The sequence below is a fragment of the Macrotis lagotis genome, chromosome 8, assembly GCF_037893015.1.
Source record: "Macrotis lagotis isolate mMagLag1 chromosome 8, bilby.v1.9.chrom.fasta, whole genome shotgun sequence".
Lineage (NCBI taxonomy): Eukaryota > Metazoa > Chordata > Mammalia > Peramelemorphia > Peramelidae > Macrotis > Macrotis lagotis.
This window is the reverse complement of record NC_133665.1, coordinates 128,996,200-129,021,967: the sequence shown is the minus strand read 5'-3', so window position 1 is coordinate 129,021,967 and position 25,768 is coordinate 128,996,200. Positions and strand designations below refer to the sequence as shown.

Here is a 25,768-nt window from a genome sequence, read left to right as displayed (position 1 = left end):
AATAATTAGATGAATCCTATAGCATAAGTTGAACCTTTTGGATTCTAAAGTCTCTTTTAAAGCTGAGTTCTGAAATAAATACCAATTTTATAGATGAAGAAAGTAAGGCCCAAGAGGGGAAAGGATCTACCTGAAGGGATTTGAGTTAATAGTGGATCACATTTGGGATGATAACCCAACCTTTAGATATCAGAGTTTCTGCTAAATTATCATGATTGAATTTGCCACAGATCCTATTTTGGAAGTGAAGTAATTTGTGCATATTCTCCATTTTCTACAATTAGGCTTATGTCATCTTGTGGTAAGAGTGGTGAATTGGCTAATCATTTGCTAAGTTCCTCTCTGAGTCAGGTAAACAAGTTTGGGGTGAACAGAAGAGGACTGACTCAGCAGAGTTTGATGACTCCAAGTCACAGTTGCTAAAGAATGATATTTCCAGAGTTATGTTTGGGGTGACAAGTTTCTAGGGGAATTCATTCTTTTTTTTGGAAGTTATTGTTACTGACCCATTTTCTTTCTTTTTAAAAAGTTATTAATTTTGAATTTTACAATTTTCCCCCTATCTTGCTTCCCTACCCCTACCCCCACAGAAGGCAGTCTGTTAGCCTTTACATTGTTTACATGGTATACATTGATCTAAGTTGAATGTGTTGAGAGAGAAATCATATCCTTAAGGAAAAAAATAAAGTATAAGAGACAGCAAAATTACATAAAATAACAGTTTTTTAAAATTAAAGGTAATAGTCTTTGGTCTTTGTTCAAACTCCAAAATTCTTTCTCTGGATACAGATAGTATTCTCCATTGCAGATAGACTAAAATTGTCCTTGATTGTTGCACTGATGGAATGAACAAGTCCATCAAGGTTGATCATTACCCCCATATTGCTGTTAGGGTGTACAATGTTCTTCTGGTTCTGCTCATCTTGCTCAGCATCAGTTCATGCAAATCCTTCCAGGCTTCCCTGAATTCCCATCCCTCCTTCTAATTGAGCAATAGTGTTCCATCACATACATATACCACAGTTTATTAAGCCATTCCCCAATTGATGGACATCCCCTTGATTTCCAATTCTTTACCACCACAAACAGAGCTGCTATGAATATTTTTGCACAAGTGATGTTTTACCCTTTTTCATGATCTCTTCAAGGTATAGACCCAGTAGTGGTATTGCTGGGTCAAGGAGTATGCAAATTTTTGTTGCCCTTTGGAAGTGATTCCAAATTGTTCTGGAGAAAGGCTGGATGAGTTCACAGCTCTACCAATAATACAGTAGTGTCCCAGATTTCCCACATCCCTTCCAACATTGATCATTGTCCTTTCTGGTCATACTGGCCATTTGTCCAATAATTATGATTGAGAGCAATTTTTCATATGACTATGGACCACTTTGATTTCCTCTTCTGTAAATTGCCTTTGCATATCCTTTGACCATTTGTCAACTGGGGAATGGCTTTTTAAAAAATTTTACTCAGTTCTCTGTATATTTTAGAAATGAGTCCTTTGTCAGAAATACTAGTTGTAAAGATTGTTTCCCAATTTACTATATTTCTTTTGATCTTGGTTACAGTGGCTTTGTCTGTGCAAAAGCTTTTTAATTTAATGGAATTAGGGGAATTCATTCTTAACAGTAGCAATTTTTAATCCAAATGATCTCAAAGTCAAATAGAAATAGATCATTGAGCCTCATTCACTTAGAAAACTACAATTCGCATTCTGTTTTATTGTATTTTTATATTTTTATTGAATACTTCCCAATTACTTTTTAATGCAGTTCAGCTACATTTAGGAGTTTTGCAAACTGCATGAAGCCTGCAGGTTGTAAGTTTGAACCCTGTGCTCTAGTCAATATAAGATCTTTTTATAACCCTGATGAGGATGAGGTTGAGGATTAGCTAAATTAGGAATGATCTTTCAAATTCTTGATGAAATGCAGGGAGTAACTATCGAAAAGGACTTTATATCTTGGGGATAATATTTTGATACATGAGCTCTCCTCACAAATAATCAGTGTATGTCCCACATATATTCCAATCTTTCTCTTGATGCTATGGAGTTGATACATATCTTAGCAATAAAGAGATAACTTCATTTCAGTCCTTTTCAGGGTGGCCCTTCAACCACTACCCATGACAGGGAAATATGCCCTTCTGAAGACATTAAGGGAATACAAAGGAAGGAAATTGGAATAACATATGTAAGAGTAGCAAGAAATCAATATAATTGTAAAGTACAGGAAAGGGATAATATATAACAAGATGGATATGATGCAGAGGAAGATGGAGAACTAGATAAGGCAGAAACCAAACACTACAGTGAAGGGATCTTCAATAGGCCAACTTGCAAATAGCACCATGTATCAGGAGTCCGTGAGCATTCACTATTCACCAGTCATTGTGCTAAGTGCTGGTGATATAAAAAAACAGCAAAAACACTGTCTCTGCCCTTAAAGTATTCACAATCCATTGAAGATAACATACAGTTATGTACATGTAAGATATATATATAGTGAAAATCTGAGGTTCTTAGCATTTTTTTGAGTGTGTCCCAGACCCCTTTGGTATCATGCTTACATTCAAAATTGAAGGAAATGCTAAATTTAGAGACAAGTGAAAATAAAAGTATATATATTTACTCCCTCTCATCCAAGTCCCCCCATCCCCTGGGTCTGTAGACCAAAAGTTAAGCAATGGGGGCAGCTAGGTGATGCAGTGGATAGAGTATCCACCCTGGAGTCAAGAGGTCTTCAGTTCAAATGTGACCTCAGACACTTACTAATTACCTAGCTGTAATGACTTGGGCAAGTCATTTAACCCCATTGACATGCAAAAAAAAAAGTTAAGCAATGGTGTAAATGGAAGGTAGTCTCCATGGCAAGACAATATCATACATATTGAAAGGCGAGACCTCTCTGGGTTTTCCACCTCCCTACTCTGATCCCTAAATCTCTTTTCTCCCCTCATTATTACTTTCCCTTCTTTTAACCCCTATCTCTTTTAACAGACCAGAGGAGGAAAATTATATGTATTATTTCCTGAATAATGCCTTCTAATAACAAATGCCCACAATTCTTATTCTGAAAAATTGATTTAAATATCTTATATTTTTAACTCTTAAAAAACTGAATTCAAATGTTTTTTGCTTGTAGTCATTGGTAAATTTGTTTTTGTTTCTTGTGGGTCAGTGACCCTTGTTCAAATGAAAATACCACTGTGACTAAGGATATGGCTACAGTTGGACAAAGATGATATTAGGGATTGGGAATTTTAGTCATGTAACAATCTGATCCAAATTTGGAATACTACCATGAGCCTACTGCTCACTGGCTACTCTGCCTCCCATTTCAATTCTTGCTTAATTGTTCTTTTAATATACATGATTTTAACTTAAATTAGCCAAGAAATGATTATTTAACTTCTTTATACCAGGGATTCTTAACTGTTTTTGAAGTGGTTTCCTCTGGCCAACTGATCATGCCTATGGCCCCTTTCTCAGGATATTTTTAAGCATACAAAATACATAAAATAAATAAATTATTTTCAAAAAGGTTATTAAAATATAAAAAAATAAGTTCATAGATCTGAGATTAAGAAACTGTTTTAGGCTAATCTGTTACAGATTTAATTATATAACAATAAGGGAATGATTAAATAAACTCTCAAATATTAATATAATAGAATACTATAATACCACACTTATCCCACTCCCAAATATCACTAAGTGCCCATTGAAAATCAGTGGTTACACATAGACTAAGCATTATGCTAATTTATTGAGGCAACTCTTCTTTGTTAGAGAGAAAAGAATACTAATTGGCTTTGGAATCAAAAGGCCTTGGTTGGGGCACCTGGTGGCACAGTGGATAGAGTACCAGCCCTGAAGTCAGGAGTACCTGAGTTCAGATCTGGCCCCAGACACTTAATAATTACCTAGCTGTGTGGCCTTGGGCAAGCCACTTTAACCCCATTGCCTTGCAAAAACTAAAAATAAAAAAAAAAAAGGCTTTGGTCCAAACCAAAACTCAACTTTGATATTTAATACATGAGTGTTTTTGAGAAAGTTGGTTACATTCCCTGAGTCTTCATTTCTTAACTATAGAAAGAAGGACTTGGTCTAGATTATCTCTGAGGCCCCCTTCAATCTCTAAAAATCTATGAAATGCCATGGCCGTGTCTATTCATTATTCATATCCATTTACACTCTTCATGGTGTGAATGGAATTATGAGGCAGAGACTGGGAATCAGAAGATGTGGTTTTACTTCCTGGGGTAAATTATTTTTATCTCTGAGTCAGTTTCTTCAACTTTAAATTGGGAATAGTGATACTTGCAACTTTTTGAAACTTGGATTGTTGGAAGAAGACAGGGTAAAAAGCCTTATATTTAAATGTGAATTGAGAAGTCATGCCTTTAAGTTTAGCTTTGGTATAAGAAAAAAGAGGATTCTCTTTCTAGTTGAGGCTGGCCCTCTGGCTGCTGGGTAAGGAAAATAGATATTGGGGCTCTGCCTAGATTCAAACAACCTTTCATTTCTGATTCCTGGCTCATTCTCAGTCATAAGAGGACATATCCCTGGGAAGATGAGCCTGGTAATGTCAACATGTTTATTTTCTTTCCCTCTGAAAAACCCTTCGATTACGAAATATATACTGCTGAGAGACTGGTTTCCGGACACAGCTTGCAAAACCTTTCTTTCTCTGACAAGATCATGCTAGTTATATACATTCTAGGTTCTTCCATATTGTTACTAATTGGACCTCCAGTATCTTTTGTATTCCATCTGACCTTCACTTTGTATCTAGACTCCAGTGGGCTATCATAGAGATGTCTGCCTGGAAAAGTCAACAGCAAGCCCTGGTCCTATAGGCCATAGTGTCAGATTTTCCCAGTATCATTTTGCAGGGTTCTATAACTATTCTTAATAATTTGTTTAATAGGATCTCAGGTTGCTTCTAATATATGACTATGTGATAAGAACAGGATCAATAGCTGGGGAATATTTGAGAAACAAAGAAGAAGAATCAGGAATTAAGGATAATTCCAAAGTTATAAGCCAGGGCACCTAGAAGAATGGTGGTATCATTGATAGAAACAGGGAAGTTTGGTAGATAGGTAGATCTGGGGAGAAAGATGAAGAGTTCTGTTTTGGACATATTGTGCTTATCCAAAAGGCTGTCAGTGCTGTGGAACTGAAGCTCAAGACAGAGCCTAGGGCTAGAGAAATCTATTGGTGAGTCATCTGAATAGAGATGGTAATTAAATCCATAAAAGTTGAAGTCATCAAGAAAGAGTTTAAGGAAGAGAAGAATGTCTAGTATAGAGTTTTGGGAAATACCCATAGTTAGAGGGTACAATATGGATAGTGAGTCAGCAAAGAAAACATTAGACAAATGAGAGGAGTTAATAGCATTACAAAAAACCCAGAGAGAAGAGAGTCCAGGAGGACATATACATTGTCAAATTTAGCAAAGGGGACAAGGATAAAGAAAGAAAAATGTCCTCTAGATCTGGCAATTTTCAGATTATTAGTAGTTTTACAGAGAAGGGATTCATTATGGAGTCAGAAGTCAAATTTCAGACATTTGAAGAGTGAGTAAAAAAAGAAGGAAGCAGTTTTTTAATATAAGCATTTGGCTTAGAAAAGGAAGGAAGTATAAAGAGATGGTAAAGCCTAGTGAAAATCTTTTTTTTTTTAAGAATGGAGGAGTAGATTTGAAGCAAGATGAATCAGTAAACAGGGAGAGATTGAAGATTAGAGAGAGAAGAGGAATATTCAGAGAACAATTTATTAGAAAAGACAGGAGGGAATGGTATCAAAGTCACATATAAGTGACAGGCCTTGGCAAGATGAATCATCTCATTATTGGATACTAGGGTAAAAAGAGGGAAGAATGGACAATGCTAAAGGAATTTTGCAATGAAGGATAAGGGGAGAAGATATAATTCATGGCAAATGACCTTAATTTTTTCAGGAAAGTATGAGGTAAGGTCTGAGAAATGGGGAGAGTGAAATCTAGCTTGCTTGAGGAAAGAAAATTCTTCTCCTGGGAGTTAGATGGGAAGTCAATCAAAGAGAAATAAAAAGTTTGCCTTGGAGTAGTAGACTTAGTCAGTCCTATTGTGTGACTCCTTTTGGCATCTTTCATCTGTGTGGAAGTTGAAGAAGAGGCAAACTGTAGGAATAATCCAAGGGTGAAGTTTGGCAAGGCATGGGCAATAACAGGACAAGAGGGGTGAGGGATTTAAGAGTGATGAAAGTGTGGAGTTGAATTGATTAACTATAGGGTTGATATCGGGAAGGGAGAGAAGTGAAGCGAGAGTTAGTATAAATACAGAACAGGAAAAAAGACAGTAAATGCCATGTAGATGCTCCTCATTCACTTGTTTTTCAACATTTAAATTGTTTTCAGGGTTCCATCTCACCCATATTACAGGCATGAGTACCATGTAGATCTTTTTACAGAAAGTAAATTTTGGTTTCATTTTCTTAAATAATATTTCAGGGTGTATTCTCAACAATGGAATTAATGGGTCAAACACTATGATTATTTTTATAATTTATACTTTATATATTTATATATATATATTTATATATATACTTTATATATTTATACTTTATATAAATTTATAATTTATATGCCAAATTGCTCTCTAGAAGGGTCCTACAACCTTGAAATACTACCAGCAATGAATTGGTTGCCCTTCTTTCTTCACAAAGCAAGCAACAATGAGTTTCATTGCTTTTAGTTATTTGTATTAGATTGACAGGTATGAAATGTTACCACAAAATTATTTTAATTCCTGGGTAGCAGTAAGATTGAGCATTTTTTCAAGTTTATTAAAAATTTGTTCTTCCTCTTTTGAAAGCTGCCAAATCAAATTTTTGGATCATTTATCAATTGTGGACTAGGTAGTTAGGTGGACCAGTGGATATACTGCTGGTTCTGGAGTTAGGAAAACATTTTTTTAAGCTGTCTTTTAAATTTTTTTTTCAATGAAGGATCTAGATTTATTTATTTTATATTATTACAATAAATTTTTTATAAGAGTAAACATAAACTCTCCTCCCCCCAGAAGTTGAGAAACCTCAAGAATAGTGAGAGAGAGAGAAAAAAAAGTACTTCAGTCTGTGTTCAGATTCCAATGGTTCTGTCTCTGGGGTGAGTTGCTTTCGTTATCATAAGTCCATAAGAGAAGTTGCTTCAATATTTTTCCCACGGTTGCTATTACTTAGCTGTATTTCCCTCCACTTTATTCCTCCCCACTCTCATTTATTCTTTTCTCTCTCTTTCCTTTCATCCTAGCCCTGTCCAAAAGTGTGCTGTATCTGAGTATCCTCTCTCACAATCTTCCCTCTCTTCTATCACCTATTCCCCACTTCCTTCTCCCCATTCCCCCTTATTCCATCCCTTTCTTCTAATTTTTCCTCTAGGGTAAGATAGATTTCTATACCCTATTAAATGTGTATTTTATTTCCTCTCTGAACCATTTCTTATGAGAATGAAGGCTCACTAATCCCCCCCTTGCCTTCCCCCATTCCACTCCATTGAACAAGCTTTTTCTTGCCTCTTATGTGAAATTTCTTAGCTTCTTCTTCATTTCCTTTCTCTTCCTCCCAGTATTTTCCTTTATCACCCATTGATTCCATCTTTTTACTATATAATACCATTATATTCTGCTCCTTCCTGTGCCCTGTCTATATATGCTCCTTCTAACAGCTCTTATCAGTGAGAAAGTTCATATGAGTTATCAATACCTTCTTCCTATGCAGGAATACAAACAGTTCGATATTATTAAGTTCCTCATAGTTAGTCCTTCTCATCCATTCCCCTCTATGGTTCATCAGAGTCCTGTACTTGGAGATCAAACTTTCTGTTCAGTTCTGGGTGTTTCAATAGCAAAGTTTGAAAGTCCCCTGTTTCATTGAAAGTTCACCTTTTCCCCTGAAAGAGGATGTTCAGTTTTTCTGGGTAGTTGATTCTCAGTTGTAAGCCAAGACCTTTTGCCTTCTGGAATATCATATTCCAATCCCTACGAGCCCTTAATGTAGATGCTGACAGATCCTGTCTAATCCTGACTATGGAGCCTTGGTAGTTGAATTGTTTGTTTCTGGCAGCTTTTACAATTTTCTCTTTGATTTGGGAGTTTTGGAATTTGGCTATAATATTCCTGGAAGTTTTTCTTTTGGGATCCCTTTCGGGTGGTGACTGGTGAATTCCCTCAATTTCTATTTTACCCCCTGCTTCTAGGATTTCAGGGCAATTTTGATGTATTATTTCTTGAAAAATGAAGCCTAGGCTCTTTTCCTGGTCGTGACTTTCAGGTAGTCCAATAATTTTAAAATTATTTCTTCTGGATCTGTTTTCAAGGTTGGTTGTTTTTTTCAATGAGATATTTCACATTTTCTTCTAATTTCTGGCTTTTTTGGGAGAGTTTTATTTCTTCCTGATTTCTTGCAAAGTCATCAGTTTCCTTTAGTTCCATTCTGCATCTGAAGGAGTTATTTTCTTCAGAGAGCTTTTTAATCTCCTTTTCCAGCAGGCTAATTCTGCTTTTTAAGGCATTCTTCTCCTCATTTGCCTTCTGTTTTGCTTTTTCCATTTGGTCTAAATTGGTTTTTAACATTTTTTCTTCAGTATTTTTTTTGTATTTCTCTCACCAAGCTGCTGATTTTGTTCTCATGATTTTTCTGCATCACTCTCATTTCTCCTCCCATTTTTTCCTCCACCTCCCTTAATTGCTTTTCAAAGTATTTTTTGAGCTCATTCATAGTCTGAGCCCATTTTCTATCTCTCTTGGAGGTTTTTGGATACAGAAGCTTCGACTTTGTCATCATATGAGTATATGTTTTGATCTTCCATGGGACTAAAGTAATTTTCTATGGGTCAGATTCTTCTTTTCTGTTGGTTATTCATTTCCTCATTCCTAAGACTAATTTACAGCACTTCTAAGGCTTTGAGGTTTTTTTTTTGGGAACACCCCACTGGGACCTTTATTCTTCCAAGGTCTTATGCTCTCTTGACTGTGCTTTGATATATAAATGACCACAGTATTTCTCTCTGCCCTGGAGCTGTAAGGAGGAGCCCTGCTCAGCTATCTTAGAGTGGAAGGCCAGACTGCAACCTGAATCTGAGTGTGGGCAAACAGCCGAGTCCTGCCCAAGGGAGAGCAAAGAAACTTCTGCAGTCTCCCCTGACCCACTTACCATCTGTGGGTTGTATTCTGGAGGTGCAGGCTGGTTTCCCTTGATTCCCACTGCAGGTTCTGTGGCCGGTATTCCTCACTCTTCACTCATTCTGGTGTAGCAGAATTATCTTCCCACCCCTTCAAGCTGTTCCCGGGCTACACTGAGACAGGGGCTTTTTACAACTCCCCATCCTGGTGAAACACACTTTTCCAATGGAACTTCTAAGTTATCTTGGCCTGGGAAAATGTATCACTCAGTCTTTCTGTGAGTTTTGCTCCTCTACATTTTGGCTAGAGTCATAATTTGATGGCTTTTGCAATTTTAGGGGGAAGGAATTCCTGGGAAATGCTGCTTTCATGCCTCCATCTTGGCTCCACCCCTGAAAACATTTTTTTGAGTTCAAATCTGGCCTCACTCACTTACTGGCTATGTGATCTTGGGCAAGTCACTTAACTCTTTTCTTCAGTTTACTCACCAGTAAAATAAGTTAGAGAAGGAAATGGCAAACCATTCAGAATCTTTGTCAAGAAGGTCTAAATGGAGGTCACAAAGAATGAGACATGACTGGAAAAAAAACAAAAAATGACTGAACAACAACAGATTCATAGGGGAACAAAGAACATCTAAAGCTTTTTAGTTGAAGTGCTAGAGTCAGGATTAGAAACTAGGGCTCTTGACATCCTGGCTAAGTATTTGCTTTGCCAATATCTTGCTGTATTTATTCACCAAAAAACCATATTGCACAGACCTTTATGTGTGTGCACACATATAAATACAGACTCTGGCTTCCCCAGAGTTAGGGATATTTATAGGCATGAACCAGCTTGTTCCTCTTCATTTTGGACTCTTGATAGTACAAGCAGACAGTGAAGTCTGAATGGAAAATAGTTGCCCAGAGGAGAACCATCCCAGGAGTCTCTTGGGTCATGGAACTGGTTGGCACCTGTCTGTTCTGTGGTTTTCTTTTTTAAAAAAAATTATTTATTTATTTATTCTTAGGTTTTTGCAAGGCAAATGGAGTTAAGTGGCTTGCCCAAGGCCACACAGCTGGGTAATTATTAAGTGTCATGTTTGGCTTTGAACTCAGGTACTCCTGACTCTAGAGCCGGTGCTCTATCCACTGCACCACCTAGCTGCCCCATTAATTTATTTATTTTTGAATTTTACAATTTCCCCCCCAATCTCACTTCCCTACCCCAACCCCCCACAGAAGGCAGTCTGATAGTCTCTACATTGCTTCCATGCTATACATTGATCCAAACTGAATGTGTTGAGAGACCAGTCATATTCAAAAAATAAAGTATAAGAGATAACAAAATTATATAATAATATGGCTTTTTTAAAAAAAAAATTAGAGGTAATAGTCTTTGGTCTTTGTTCAAACTCCACAATTCTTTCTCTGGATACAGATGGTATTCTCCATCACAGATAGCCCAAATTTGTCCCTGGTTGTTGCACTGATGGAATGAACAAGTTCATCAGGGTTGATCATCATCCCCATGTTGCTGTTAGGGTGTACAATGTTTTTCTGCTTCTGCTCAGCTTGCTCAGTATTAGATCATGCAAATCCTTCCAGGTTTCCCTGAATTCCTATCCCTCCTTGTTTCTAATAGAATACTAGTATTCTATGATGTACATATACCACAATTTCTTCAGTCATTCCCCAATTGATGGATATTCACTCAATTTCCAATTCTTTGCCATGTGATTTCCTTTTTAGAGCAAAATACTTAGGTGCCAAATTCTTCATCAGAAAGAGCAAAGCCTCTTGGAGATGAGGAAATAATACTAGTTAAAGTCTGATTCCTGTTTTATATAATGTCTTTAAGATCAGGAAGGAAGGACTCTTGAGGGTTTGAAAAGATGAAATGACAGATAGCAGGGAAAGGCAGAAAGAACATGCTGTGAAATCAAAGGAACTGATTGAGAATCCTTGCTCTTCTAACTACCTATGTGACCTGGGATAAGACACTTCCCTGCTTTTGGTCTTAGTTTCCTCATCTGTAAAATGAAAATTTATTTATGGGTAATTTCTAAGACCCCCTTGCAGCTCTAAATTCCATATTTGCAAATTTACTGCAGAAGGAGTTCTAGATTGAACCACATAATTCTAGAACTCTGAAGTTGTAAGGCATTTTAGAAATCACTATCTATGCCATCTCATACCTATCAGATCCATAAGATGACAAAAAGGAAAAACAATCAATATTGGAGAGGTTGTGGGAGGGAGATTAATGCACTGTTATGGAGTTGTAAATTAATCCAACCATTCTGATGAGCAATATGGAACTATGCCCAAAGAACCATACCTTTTGACCCATAAAAAAATGGGAAAAGTCCCACATGCTCCAAAATATTTATAGCAGTCCTTTTGTAGTGGCAAAGAATTGGAAATTGAGTGGATGCCCATTAACTGGGGAATGGCTGAACAAATAAATGTTATGGAGCACTATTGTTCTATAAGAAACCATGAATGGTCAGATTCTAGAGAAGCATGGAACAATTACAAGAACTGTAACTGAGCAAAGGGAGCAGAACCAAGAGAACATTTTACACATCAACAACATTGTGAGCTGATCAACTTTGATGGATGCAGCTCCTCTCATCAGTTCAGAGAGCTAGGACAACTCTGGCCTGTTATGGACAATGCTATTCACATCCAGAAGAAGAAAACCAAAACAAAACAAACAAAAAACCAACAAAAAACCCCACAGAATATGAAGGAACACTGTTCACTTTGTAAACTATGGCTTTCTTTCTTTTCCCCTTAGTCCTAATTCCTCATGACTAACATGTAAACATGTTAAACGCAAATGTTCATGTACAGTGTTCACTAAACTGTTCACCAAGGGAAGGGAGGGTGGAAGGAAATTATATAACTCATAAATATTCATATATGTGGATGAATGTTAAAAAACTTTCATAACATATAATTGGAAAAATAAAATAACATGGCAATTGGGAAATCACTATCTAATATATCACCACATTCAAAGATCCCTTCTTTATGCCTGACAAATGTTTAGATTCTGCTTGAATACTTCCAGCAATGCAGAGCTCAGTTTCCTAGTAAACAATCTCATTCCAGTTTCATAGAGCTTTAAGTTTCATTTGTTCTTTTTATTTAACACTGTGCTTACTATGCTATTTTCCTAAACTTTAGAACCAAAAGACAGCTTTTGATTACTTGTAGGAAGAAAAAAAAAAGAAGCACGTTTAATCTTTCTACTTCTTCAAGGATGCCTTTACTACATTACTCAAATTCACACTAATTTCTATCTTTGCTGAAATCCTGTCCCAGTAACACACAAACTACTTCGTGGCTCAGTTTCTTCATCTTTAAAATGGGCAATGATGATGACAATGAATTTCTATCTACCAGGGCTCTTAAGAGACTCTAATGAGATAATGTAAGGAAAGGGCTATAACATAGATATAGTACTATAAAGTTTGCTCTTTATTTTCATTATGATAATCTTTCTTTTTTCCTTTTTTCTTTTTCTTTTTCAATTTTTATTTTTTTGCAAGGCAGCAGGGTTAAGTGACTTGCCCAAGGTCATACAGCTAGGTAATTATTATATGTCTGAGAATAGATTTGAACTCAGGACCTCCTGACTCCAGAGCTGGTGCTCTCTCCACTGTGCCACCTAGCTGCCCCTTTTTCCTTTTTTCTAATTGTTTTCTCTGACTTTCCAATAATAGTTCACATCTATATTATCTCATACTATTTAGAAAGTATATTTCCTATAATAATTTCTTGACATATGGTTTTAGGATCATAGAATCATAGATTTAAAGCTGAAAAGGATCCTAGAAGGTTTACCCTTTCATTCTACAATTAAGGAAATGGACAACCAGAGACTTTAAAGGCTTTGCTTGAGGTCAATAGGTAGGATAAGGAATATAAGTATTATTGTTCCTATTTTATGATCCCATCCATTGGCTTGTGCTAACTTTAGGAACAAATATTATTTCATCTTTATTACATCCTTTAAATTTTTTTTTATTTTGTGTGTAGCAAATACACTTGCACTCTTCCAAAGTTGTTTAACCTTTTCTCTCAAAGTTCTAGGATATCTCAAGGGATTGTAGATATTTCTTCTTTAATGCAATCCACTTGAGCCCCCATTGGCTATTTTCCCTCATAGTTAGGTGTCTGATGATTAGAATCACCAATCTCATGACCATGTGACCTGAGAGGAAGACCTCAAGGCCTCTTTTTTTTATAGAATTGTCTCTCATGAGATTCTAGCCTAAGGTAACAGGCCAAGACTAATTCATCTTTTGGAAAGACACCCCTAGTTCTGGTCACATAGACAGATCAAAAAGATTGCTCTTAATCATGTGGCCAGAGGAACTGTTTCAGAATGTGTATGAATGCTCCAGTCTATCCGATGTACTTTCATTCCATGATGATAACTCAGAGTCACTCAGGGCCAGGCTTCTCAGCTTCCCCACATCAGATGGCACTGTCTCAAGTATTCTGCGGCACCTGTGCCAGACATAATATATATAAAACATGGACAGCTAGGTGGCAACAGTGGATAGAGCCCCAATCTTGGATTCAGGAGGAACAGAAATTCTAATTTGACCTCAGAAACTCGATACTTATGAGTTGTGTGACCTTGGTCAAGTCACTTAACCTGATTGCCTCATATCCAGGGCCATCTCCAGTCACCCTGATTGCTATCTGGCCACTGGACCCAGATGGCTGTGGAGGAGAAAGCAAGGCTGGTGATTCAGTACAGCAACCCCTCACTCAAATTCAATTCATATGCTTGTCATGGGATCATCTCCCTGATGTCGTGGTCTTCTTTGAAAATGAAGGACTTGGGGCGGCTAGGTGGCACAGTGGATAAAGCACCGGCCCTGGAGTCAGGAGCACGAATCCGGCCTCAGACACTTAATAATTACCTAGCTGTGTGGCCCTGGGCAAGCCACTTAACCCTGTTTGCCTTGCAAAAAAAAAAGAAAGAAAATGAAGGACTAACAAACATTATTATAATTAATATATTTAACAATTAGCAAAGTAGTATGTTTATGTAATAAAAATGAATAAATGTACATTTGTGGAAAGGGTGTGTTAAAAACTTTATTTTAATTGATTCAGGTTCCTGAACCTCAAAGTTTGGAGACTACTTAGGGAAAAAGTTGTTTTTAATCATCAAAGTGACCTACCCTGGATTCTGAAGCTAACTTTAGAGGTTTGGTGCAGGCACACAGAGTGACCACCAGATGGCAATAAAGACCTTCCTCAGCTTCTACACAACCTCCATCTTGTTGAATAAACCCTTGGAAAACTTCAGTCCACTGGCAAGCAAAGACTATTTAGCATTATTTAGACACCTTCCCGTCCCTAGAATAGGTCCAAGGTCAGAGTGGTTCTCCTCATCAAGGTTGTGATTCCAGAGGTTGTGTTGTGTTCTTTCCCAGATTTCATTTAACTCCTTCCCTCCCAATTTTCCCCAAGGGGAAAACTTTAGCTTCTATTTAAATTGAGAAACTTCTTCTCCCAAACCTGTTAGTGTCATTGTTGCCTCTATTTCCTTCCAAGGTTAATATTCTATTTACAGAGTAACCTATACCCATAAGATCACAGATCCCCCTCATTATGTATTTGAGTTCATGTACAGGCATAGGTACATACATACACACACACACACACACACACACACAAACACACACACACACACACACACACATACATACTCCTTCTAACTCCTGCATCATGAGAATGTTCACATTTATCTGATTCAGTCACAAAAGTACTTATTATATACAAAGCACAATGCTAACCCTTAGATATAAATTAAAAAAAAAACCAGACAATTCCTGCTTTCTAGTTTGGGAGATAGCATAAATGGGAGGTTTTAGCTTCAGATTATATGGAAAGGTGCCATGGTTCTTAAGGAATAATGATAAAACAGAGGGTAATGCTTCTTTTTAAATGTCCTTTCTACTGATTAAATCTTAACAGTTTTTAATGTTGAACTGTTTGATGTAGCCAATGTAGGCATTAACCCCATGGGCCTCAATTTCCTTAGAAATAAAATGAGAAAATTGTCTTAGATGGCCTCTGGTGTTCCATTTAGCTTTATTTCTTTGATGGTGGGCAGTTAGGTGGTGCCGTGGATAGAGCACTGGAATCAGGAGGATGGAAGTTCAAATCCAGTCTCAGATACTTTATACTTACTAGCTGTGTGACCTTGGACAAGTCACTTAACCCTGATTGCCTTACCTCCAGGGCCATCTCCCAGTTTTCTTGATCCATATCTGGCCACTGGACACAGGTGGTTCCAGAGGAGAAAGTGAAACTGGTGACTTAGCATAGCACCCCCCCCCAATTCAAATCCAATTCACGTGCTACTCATAGCATCACTTCCCTGATGTCATGGTCTTCTTTGAGGATGAAGGACAAAATATCATCATTTCTATGAGTTAATGAAGTGATTACAAAGATGTGCTCTGACCAGGCAGAACAATCTTCAACTTTACAGATGAGGAAATTGAGGAACAGAGAGTTAACTGACTTACATATTATTGAAGGGTAAGCTTCAAAGACAGGACTTGAATATAGATAGACCTCTTGGCTCTCTTTCCAGCACTCCATAAGACATCAGATCATGGGAGCCAAACCCTTTTGCACCAAATTTTGCTCCTTTGCCAATTGTACAAAAGAATAAATTGTTTAATTTGACTTGTAAGGCCAATGGGAGTCATTTAAAAGTTTTGGGAAGAGGACTGACATGATTAAATCCATACACTGACATGACTAGATCACACACAAGAAATATTATCCTAGAACCCCTACAGGTGATGGATTAGAGCAGGAAAAGAGTGAAAATAGGAAGACTATGTAGGAAAACATTAAAATAATTATAATAATCGAGGCTGATATGGAACAAGAGCCTATAATAGAGTCAGTATGGTAGGAAGAGAGAAGAGGGGACAGATTCTGAAAACGTTTCAGAAACCAGAACTATAAGACTTGGCAAACACAGGGATATTTAGCATGGAGAAAGGAGATTTAAAGGGATGTGATAACTGCCTTCAAATACTTCAAGGGGGATTAGACTTGGTCTTCCATAGGGGGGCAGAATTAGGGGTAATAGGTGAAATTTTTTAGGAGCAAATTTCAATTTTTGTTTCCTTATGTATAAAAGTAAGTTGTTGGACTTTAAAGTGAACACCTGTAATCTTAATGACCAGGGAGGCTGAGGCTGGATGATTTCTTGAACTTAGTATTTCTAAACCACAGAGGCCTAAATCCATTGGATTTCAGCACTGTCTAGAATCATTATGACAAGCTTCCAGGAGCCTGGTCAAAGCTGTTCTAGTCAAAGTAGCAGTGAAATTAGACTCATGCATGAGTAGATTATGAATTTGCAACCTGGATGAGATAGGGAGATTCTGTCTAAATGAAACAAACAAACAAACAAACAAACAAACAAATAAAAGGAGGAGGTTGTTCATTGTGCACCAGCAATACCATTCCATTCTTCTCCAGAAGATTATCCTTTCTATAATCTCTACTCACTCACTAATCCTTGCTCTTTTCCCTATCTACAGCTGCTTCCCTACTATCTCTAAATATGCTCATATCTTCTCCATCCTCAAAAACCCCTCACTTACTTATTTCTGAAGGCTATAATTCCACATCTCTCCTCATTTTTGGAATTAAACTCCTTGAGAAGGTTGTTGACCATATGTGTATTCATTTCTTTTCCTCTCACTCTTTTTTTAAGGTTTTTGCAAGGTAAATGAGGTTAAGTGGCTTGCCCAAGGCCACACAGCTAGGTAATCATTAAGTGTCTGAGGTAGTATTTGAACTCAGGTACTCCTGACTTTAGGGCAGGTGCTCTATCCACTGTACCAACTAGCCACCCCTCTCTCTCTCACACTCTTTTTTAACTCTAACAGTCTGCCTTCTGAGCTCAGCATTTAATTGCATGATGAATGATTGATTATCTAGGTTACTTTAAAGTTACTAAAGATCTCTCAATTGCCAAATCTAATGGACTTTTTTCAGTTCTCATCCTTCTTTGCCTCTCCACATCCTTTGATACTGAAATACCTTCTCCCTGATGGTATCTTTTTGCTAGATTTTTGTCACAATTATTTTTTTCTGGCTCTTCTTCTATCTATATGACTGTTCCATTTACATCTCTTTTGCTGGATTATGATGACAATAACAACACTTATTAAACATCTACTACATGCTTAACAAAGCTTAAGAAGCTTACAACTGATGGTGGAAGAGAACACACAAAAGGAAACTGAAAGCAGTGAGAAGGTATGTTGGGGGTGAGGTGAGGAAGTCCCAAAGTTGTGGAGTCAAGTGAGAAATTAAATGTTTTATCTGAGTTCCCTCCTTCCTGAATCTTTATTCTGGTCACATTCTCTAATTAGGATTGAAACCAGGAAAACAAGCTTGGAGAAGGGGGCTTTAAGGATCAATGTGGGTTCCTTTTGAGAGAAGAAATCAACAGACTTTAATTTAGGAAGGTAAAAAAAGGCATACATTTGAATTCATAGGTTACTACAAAAAGTTCATGTTACTAAAAAAAATTCATGGGTTAGGTTCTTTGGAGAAACAGCAAAGTAGGGAATTTCAGTAGAAGTAGTGGAGTTAAGCAAAAAAAAAGCTACAAGCTAGGTTGGTAGAAACTTCAAGGATAGCTAAGAGGGAGGAAAGGGAAACAGCTATGAGAGGGTGACTGAGAAGAGGACATAGGGAGAACTAGTAACTTTTGACTTGTTTCAGCAATGTTACATTACTATCATATACTGTCAATATGTTTAGTGATTAGTCAATGAGCATCTACTTTGTTTCTAATTCCTTGCTACTATGAAATGTGATGCTCTAAATATCTTGATATTTTTTAAAAAGGATCTTTCTTGTTATTTTTGATGTTCCTTACTATTTTATTTTATAGAGAACTCACACAGGGCAAGCACTCACAAGATCTCTGAAGAACTTTGGAATTGATTGTGCAACATGGCATTGGACTGCTCAGCATGGATTACCCTCATCATAGAAGGTGCTCTATGACCTAAGCAGCATGAGAGGAACTTGAGATGCACAAATCTAGAGAATCTACCACAAATGTGCACATGGACTGTTTGTGCCTGATCTGCAGTAGACCATTCTCAGTTGTAGACTTGTTTTAGATTAGATGATTGCAGAAGTTCCTTTAAACTGACCCATCTGTGAACTGATTGGAGATGAGGATAGGGAGAGGAAAGTTGAAAGTAATACCATGGGTGGCTAGGTGACACAGTGGATAGAGCAACGGCCTTGGAGTCAGTAGTACTTGAGTTCAAATCTGGCCTCAGACACTTAATCATTACCTAGCTGTGTGGCCTTTGGCAAGCCACTTAACCCCATTGCCTTGCAAAAAAAAAAACACTAAAAAACCCCAGTAATACCAGAATTTCAAACATGGCAGGTTGGCAAAATGCATTGTTGATGCTGATAATAGAAATAATATAACCATATTTTCCCTTAATAGTATTTAGGAATTTCTTAGTACTGTATAACTTTCAGAAAAAAAAGAGGATGGAATGTTGCTTTGTCCTTGAAACTGTCTTTCATATCTCTGGCTAATGAAAAACTTCATGAAGCTCAATGTGGATAATTAAGTCCCCTAAGGTCAATCTATGGTCTATTGTTGCAGCTATTAGAATTTCTCTGTATAGATCTCCAATTTGATTCAAGATCCTGGTCAGACTGGGGCAGGTTCAAAATAACTCTTGTAGAAGATTCTTTCTGAAACTCCAGAAGTTATCTTTGAAACACTAAGTTAATATGTTTAGTTCTCAGAATTACAATGTCCTAATGTTGTGACCTACTGTACCTGGGCCAGTGACCTATCCCTTGGCAAGACTGGGCTTTGTTAAAGTTTAGACAAGCTATCCTTTGCTTGTCAAATTCTTATCCTTGCCTGAAAGACCATCTCAGAAACCATTTCTCTCAGTAGGGCTTCTCTGCCCACCCCCCCCAACTATCAACCACAACTATCCCCCTCGGAGCTTACAGTATTCTTTATACCTCTCTACTTTACCTACCATTGTAACATTGTATATTATAGTTATGTCTTCTACTTCTATCAGACTGTAAATTTTAAAAAGATGGAAACCGTGTCTTATCTAAGCTACCTGTTGCTCCTACTGCCCACTATAGTGTTCTTCAAATGGCAATTGTTTAATAAATGTCTGTTGAGTGAACAAATCTATGCTCTCTGAGTGAGAAGAGAATTTTAAGTTCAAAATTGTTGTGAAGTAAAGGTCAGAGATGGGGGAATTAACATCTAATCCTTGAATTCTCCTCTATGAAGAAGGAAGCAGAGGAGGAGGCAGAGGAGGAGGAGGAAGAGAAGGTAGAAGAAAAGGAGAAGGAGGAGGTGGAAGAGGAGGAGGAGAAGGAAGCAGAGGAGGAGATGGAGGAGGAAAACGAGTAGGTGGAAGAGAAGGATGAGGGGGAGGAAGAGAAGAAGGAGGAGGAGGAGAAAAGAAGAAAGAGGAGAAGGAAAAGAAGAGAAGAAAAGGAGGCAGTAGCAATATGATGCCTTGCAGGTGACAAAATACTTTTCCTTCACAACTCCCAATTTTATAAGAGCTGGCTAGCATTTATATATATATATATATATATATATATATATATATATATATATATATATATAGAGAGAGAGAGAGAGAGAGAGAGAGAGAGAGAGAGAGAAAGAGAGAGAGAGAGATATTTAAGTTTTGCAGAACTCTTTATAAATATCATCTCATTTTATTCTCACAACTCAGAGGGGTTATTATTATCCCCATTTTATAGATGAAGAAACTGACACTAAGAAAGGTAGTTGACTTGTCCAGGATCACTTAGCTAGTATGATTCTGAGGCCTTATTTGTACTCAGGTTTTACTGACCCCCAAGTCTAGAGCTCTACCTACGGTATAATCTAACTTCCTTAACTGGCCAAGGTCATATCAGTAAGTGTCAGAGCATTGGGCTTGGATTTTCTGGCTTCATTATACTTCCCAGTACCACATAGCTAGACTCTTCCAAAAACATGGGGAGGAGGGGGAGGTGATTTTCCAAAATAATCTGTTTATAGCTTTAATTTGATTTGGCACTCAGATCTCCAGGTCCACTAGATGAAGAGAGAACCAATTGAAGAAATTTTAAAATGATGTTTAAAAATGTTTTTGGAAAATATTTTTTAGGGTGGTTTAGTTTCAAGTTTGAATGTGAAGAATTAATGAAAGTATTAGTTCTGTATTTAGGGACAAAAAGGTTTATTTAAGTATTGTTGTGGTTAGCAAAAGCTAACGAGAGAAAGAGTAAAGGCCTTTGGAAGGCATGAATCCCTAGGGGGATTAGCAGCAGCAGTAACAACAGTAACATAAACTGCTGTGAGAGGATAAGCAGCAAGGAAAGGACCATGAGAGGTTACCCACAGGATCATGCTCTTCAAGAACGGGCTAACTTCACTGGAAGATGAATCACTGAACTCAAGAGATATTATGCTTTTAAAGGTGTACATAGGGAACAGTAGGGAAACAGAGGTAGGTGGGAGGGTGGGTAACCCAGAGAGTAGAGATGAGGTGAGAAGAGGCTGTAGCTCAGACTCAATCCTTTCAGGTCAGGGAAAGGGTCCATTGTTTTGTTGATAGGGGCTTGTCCTTGCCAGGGAGGAACAAGGTTCCTTACTAAAAATACTTTGACTTCATCTTAATAACTTGAACAATGGGATAGGGTTGGGGGCAGATTTTGTCTTCAGCAATGTTAAATGTAGGATACCTAGTCAGTAAGAGGGAATGGATTAATCATAAAACATTTTTCTCTGTCCAATATTTCCTCTAGTCATACTGGCAAAGGGATACTGATCCTGCCCTTGGCCTTAATGGCAATACAGGGGACAAACTATCAGTAAATGAACAAGCAACTATTGGGTACTCACTTGGTGCCAAGGATTGGGACACAAAGAGAGGTAAAAAAGGAATTTATGTTTTAGTGGGAAAGGGAAAGGGCAAACAATTATGGATGTATAATCCACAGAGTAAATTGGAGGCCTTGGAGAGAAATGTGTGTGTGTAAGGTGTTATATGTACATATGTTGTATGTGTGGTGTTACATGTGTATGTGTTGTGAACTATGTGGGATGTTGCATGTGTTATTATTATGTGTAGGGTTGTGTGTTTATGTGTGGTGATGTAGGTGTTTTGTGTGTTGTGTTTGTATGTGTGTTGTTTCGTGTGTGGTGCTGTGGTTTGTGTGAGATGTGTATATATATATATGTGGGGTGCTGCATGTGTTACTATGTGTGGTGTTGTGTGTCTATGTGTGATGATGTGGCTGAGTGTGGTGTTTTGTGTATTGTATTATGTGTGGTGTTGTGGCTTGTGTGTGATGCACATATATGTGGGGTGTTGCATGTGTTATGTAGGGTGTTGTGTCTATTGTGGTGTTGTGAGAGTGAGAGTAGTGTTTTGTGCGTTGTGTTCTGTGTAATGTTGTGTGTGTGTGTGTGGTGTGGTGTTGTGCAGTGAGCGGAGAGGCCTGGGGCGGAAGCTGAAGGCAGAGCCTTGGGGGCTGCCCCAGGCTGCACTTTCAGGGATGCAGGGAAAGCTGCAAGCAAATCCCTGGCCCCAGAGTCGGAGGAGCGGAGGGTCGGTGAAGGACCCCGGGGCGCAGGCTCTTCTCGGGTCCGCACGAGGGGAGGGGGGGGAGGAAGAAAAGAGGCCGCGAAGGCCCGCGGTCCGGCCCGGGGCTCCCGCGGCCTGGGGGTGGGGGTGGGCTGCGGCCGCGCCCTCCGCGGTCCTTCCCCGCCCCCGGCCCCAGCCCCGGCCCGGCCCCAGCCCCGGCCCGGCCCGGCCCGCCCCCGGCCCGGCCCGACCCCGGCCCGACCTGCCCCGGCCCGGCCCGGCCCGCCCCCGGCCCCCGCCCCCGCCCCCGCCCCCGGCCCCCGGCCCCGGCCCCCGGCCCCCGCCCCCGGCCCCCGCCCCCGGCCCCCGCCCCCGGCCCCCGCCCCCGGCCCCCCGGCCCCCGGCCCGGCCTGCCCAGCCCCCGGCCCGCCCCCGGCCCCCGGCCCCGGCCCCCGCCCCCGGCCCCCGCCCCCGGACCAGGGGGTGGGGCTGAGGGTTGGATTGGCAGCACAGGAAGGAAGGCGGCCCCGCGGGACAGGACGGGCTGGAGGGGGCCGGCCCAGAGCCCCAGCCCCGCGGCTCCTCGGGCGACCCCCAGACCCAGAGCCGCACTGCGAGAGGCTCCCACGCACGCGCGCAGCGACGCCCCCTCCACGCGACTCCCGCTCCCCGCCTCCACTGCCATGGCAGAGGGCGCCTACCTAGGATGGGACTTCAGCACCCAGCAGGTACCCGGCCGGGCGGCGCCCCCAGGGCCGGGCCGGCCGCCGCAGTCGCTCCTCCCGAGCTCGGGGCCACACGTCTCTCTCTGCCCCCCCCCCCCCCCCCCCCCGCCAGGCCTCCCTTCCAGGGGACCCTCCAGATCCCTCCCCTTGGCCTAGGTTTTCCTCCTCTCCCTCCCAGGAGGGGATGAACGTATTTGACCCTAGGACCTGTCACCCCGGATCTCCCTCCTGGTTCCCCCAGAGTGGCAGAGGGCAGAGGTGCCAAGGATCGAGGCGATCTAAGGATGAAAAGCCCCCCCCCCCCCAGATGCATCTCCATTCCTGGCTTCCCTGGCAGAGCTGATTTCAGGGCCTGGACTCAGTACAAAGGGCACGGCCACCTTATCATCAGGGGAAGCCTTTGTTACTGCTTGGCATTCAGCATATATGTATTAAGTACCAACTGTTTACCAGAGGGGTGCTAGGCGTTGGACGTGCATAAGCAAAACTAAACCAGCCCCTACCCTCGACAAGTTTGCCTTAGATCTGGGGGGAAACCATAAGCAAACAAGCATATAAAAATAAATAGAAGGTACTGGGGTGGGGGAAGCAACAGCAGCTGGCAATATCAGGAAAAGCCTCTCTTAGGTAGCCCTTGAGGTGAACTTCAAAGCTTCAGATCTGGATTTTCCAGAAAGAGATTTCATTTCCTAGGATATCCACCGAAGATTACAATTTGGTAAAAACCCTACCTCCTGATAAAAGCATTACTATGGTTTGGTTTTGTTTAGTAAATAAAAAAAAAAAAAGCAACCATACTTAAAAGCAAATCTTGTTTTACTTTACTATGGGATTTTATTCTGGTGTTGCAGGATTACTCTAGATGTATAAGAAATAGACATAGTTTGGATTCCCTGCTATGGAACTGGATCCTTTTATTTCAGGATTACTATAGAAGAATAGGTAGAGATAGTCTGGGATCCCCCCACTCCCCAGAAGAGAAATTTTTTTTTTTGATGGAGACTTTGAGTGATTTACCCAAGGTAAGTGTCAGGTATCTGAGTTCACATTTGAACTCATATCCTCCTGAATCCACAGTCCATGCTCTGATTACAGCACCACATAACTGCTCTTTCTTAAGGGAATTATGGAAAAAAATTAGTCCTTCTAGTTCTGTTCTTTGCTAGAGATTCTTAACCTTTTAAAATTTGTGAGCACCTTTGGCTTTCTGATGAAGTTTATGGATCCTTTTTCAAAAATAATATTTTAAATGTATAAAATTTAAAAAGACTAGAAAGTTATTATTCACTATAAAGATGCAATTTTTTAATCCATAGTGTCCTTGGATGTAGACCCCTGCTCTAAGCAGAACTTATGCTTAGAAAATAATGAATACATTTATCTTTGACACCAAAATGCAGAGCATTTTTTCCCTTCCTTCCATCCTTATTACTTTTTTTATTTTTTCCAATTACATGCAACAATAGTCCTCAGTATTCATCTCTTTGCAAGCCCCTGAGTTCCACATTTTTTTCCAACCCCTTTCCCTCCCTTCCCTTTCCCAATGGCAGCAAACAATCTGATATGGGTCACACATACAATCATGCTTAACACATTTCTATACTAGGCCTGTTGTGAAAAGAATTTGAACCAAGTGGGGGGAAAGATCATGAGAAAAATAACATTGGGGCGGCTAGGTGGTACAGTGGATAGAGCACTGGCCCTAGAGTCAGGAGTACCTGAGTTCAAATCCACCCTCAGACACTTAATAATTACCTTAGCTGTGTGGCCTTGGGCAAACCACTTAACCCCATTTGTCCTGCAAAAACCTAAAAAAAAAAATAACATAAAAAGTGTTTTAAAAAGTGAACATGTATGTGCTTTGCTCTTCATTCAGTGTCATAATTTTTTCTCTGCATGTGGATGGCACAAAATGCAGAGTATTGACTCTTTTCCCATACCAGGCCTCAATTTCTCCATCTGTAAAATGGAGGAGTTTGGACTAAAATAATTTATGATGTACCTAGATGTGTGTTCTTATAACATTCAAAAATGAGAGGGTTGGCCTAGTTGACCTTTGAGGACCCTTCCTACTCAAAATCCTGTGCCCAGCATTTGGTTTTTGTTTACCCCAAGCACAGTCTTTCAATCCACTGTTGTTCTGGTTTAACAAGTTTTATAACTCAGGTTTCTTCAAATCTTCAGAGGATTAGACTGTAAGCCATTGATACTTTCTTCTTGCTTTAGGCTAACACACAGAACTGCAGGCTCCTTAGGTAGTATCCGTAAGAAATCTGTTCATTCCTCTGAAAGGGTTGCATTTGAGTTTTAGAGTCCACTGCCCATTCTTAGTAATAACAACAGTCATTTCAACAAATAGTGATTTTTCCAGCTATCAATGAAGATTCAAAATGCAAGGTAAACAGAAAATACGAAGAAACATGATGGGTGTAGTTAGTTTGAGAAGTCTCATTAGATTTCCCCCACATATATCCCTAAATAATGGTGTATATAGTATTGCACATTTATGTATTATATTGGTGTATATATGAAAATGTGTGTATACACACACACACACACAAACTCATCTGTATACCCATTGCTTTGGCCCAATAGAACTTAAAGGCAGTTTTTGTTTTCATTTCATTTGTGCTAGCATCTAGCATACTTCCTGGGTTAAAATTGGCACTTAATAAGACATCGTTGAGTTGAATTGGTAGTTAGGATCTATGTATTAGAGAGGAAATTCCCAGAATGGAAATTCCTTTCTCCCTTCCCTCCCAATACAGATAAACAACTCTTCCCATAACTTAATCTAAGTATTATTGACTAGAGCAGTAGTTCTCAAAATTTTGGATCACAGGATCCTTTCATGTTCTTAAAAATTACTGACAACTCCCTAGGGAACTTTTATTTATGTGGCTTTTATCCATAGATATTTATTGTCTCAGAAATTAAAAATCGTAGTATTATTATGAAAATCCATTTGACCTCAGAACCTCCCTGAAAGAGTCTCCTGGACCTTTGGGGGTGCCTGGGCCAAACTTGAAGAACCATTGTCTAGGGCACCATAGTCACATGGCTAATAAGTATCTGAAACAAGATTTGAACCTCCCTAACTCTAGGTGTTGTTTTGTGTTCATTTTTCAAGTGAGTTTACTATGTAGCCCGGGAGGAATGATTGATATTAGTTTTAAAAAAGATTTTCCCTCAATTATATGTAAAAGCAATTTTTAACTTTTTA

The 25,768-nt window shown here is 39.3% G+C and overlaps 1 protein-coding gene across 1 annotated transcript in view; it reads left to right on the top strand.

Moving 5' to 3' along the window:
- Positions 1-22,344: 22,344 nt before the first annotated feature.
- The window catches only part of XYLB (xylulokinase), a 242,555-nt gene continuing 239,131 nt past the window's right edge, over positions 22,345-25,768 (top strand). Inside the window, exon 1 of the mRNA XM_074198328.1 lies at positions 22,345-22,548. Within this exon, the coding sequence (XP_074054429.1) occupies positions 22,504-22,548 (45 nt within the window). The 5' untranslated portion in view covers positions 22,345-22,503. The remainder of the gene's footprint in view (positions 22,549-25,768) is intronic.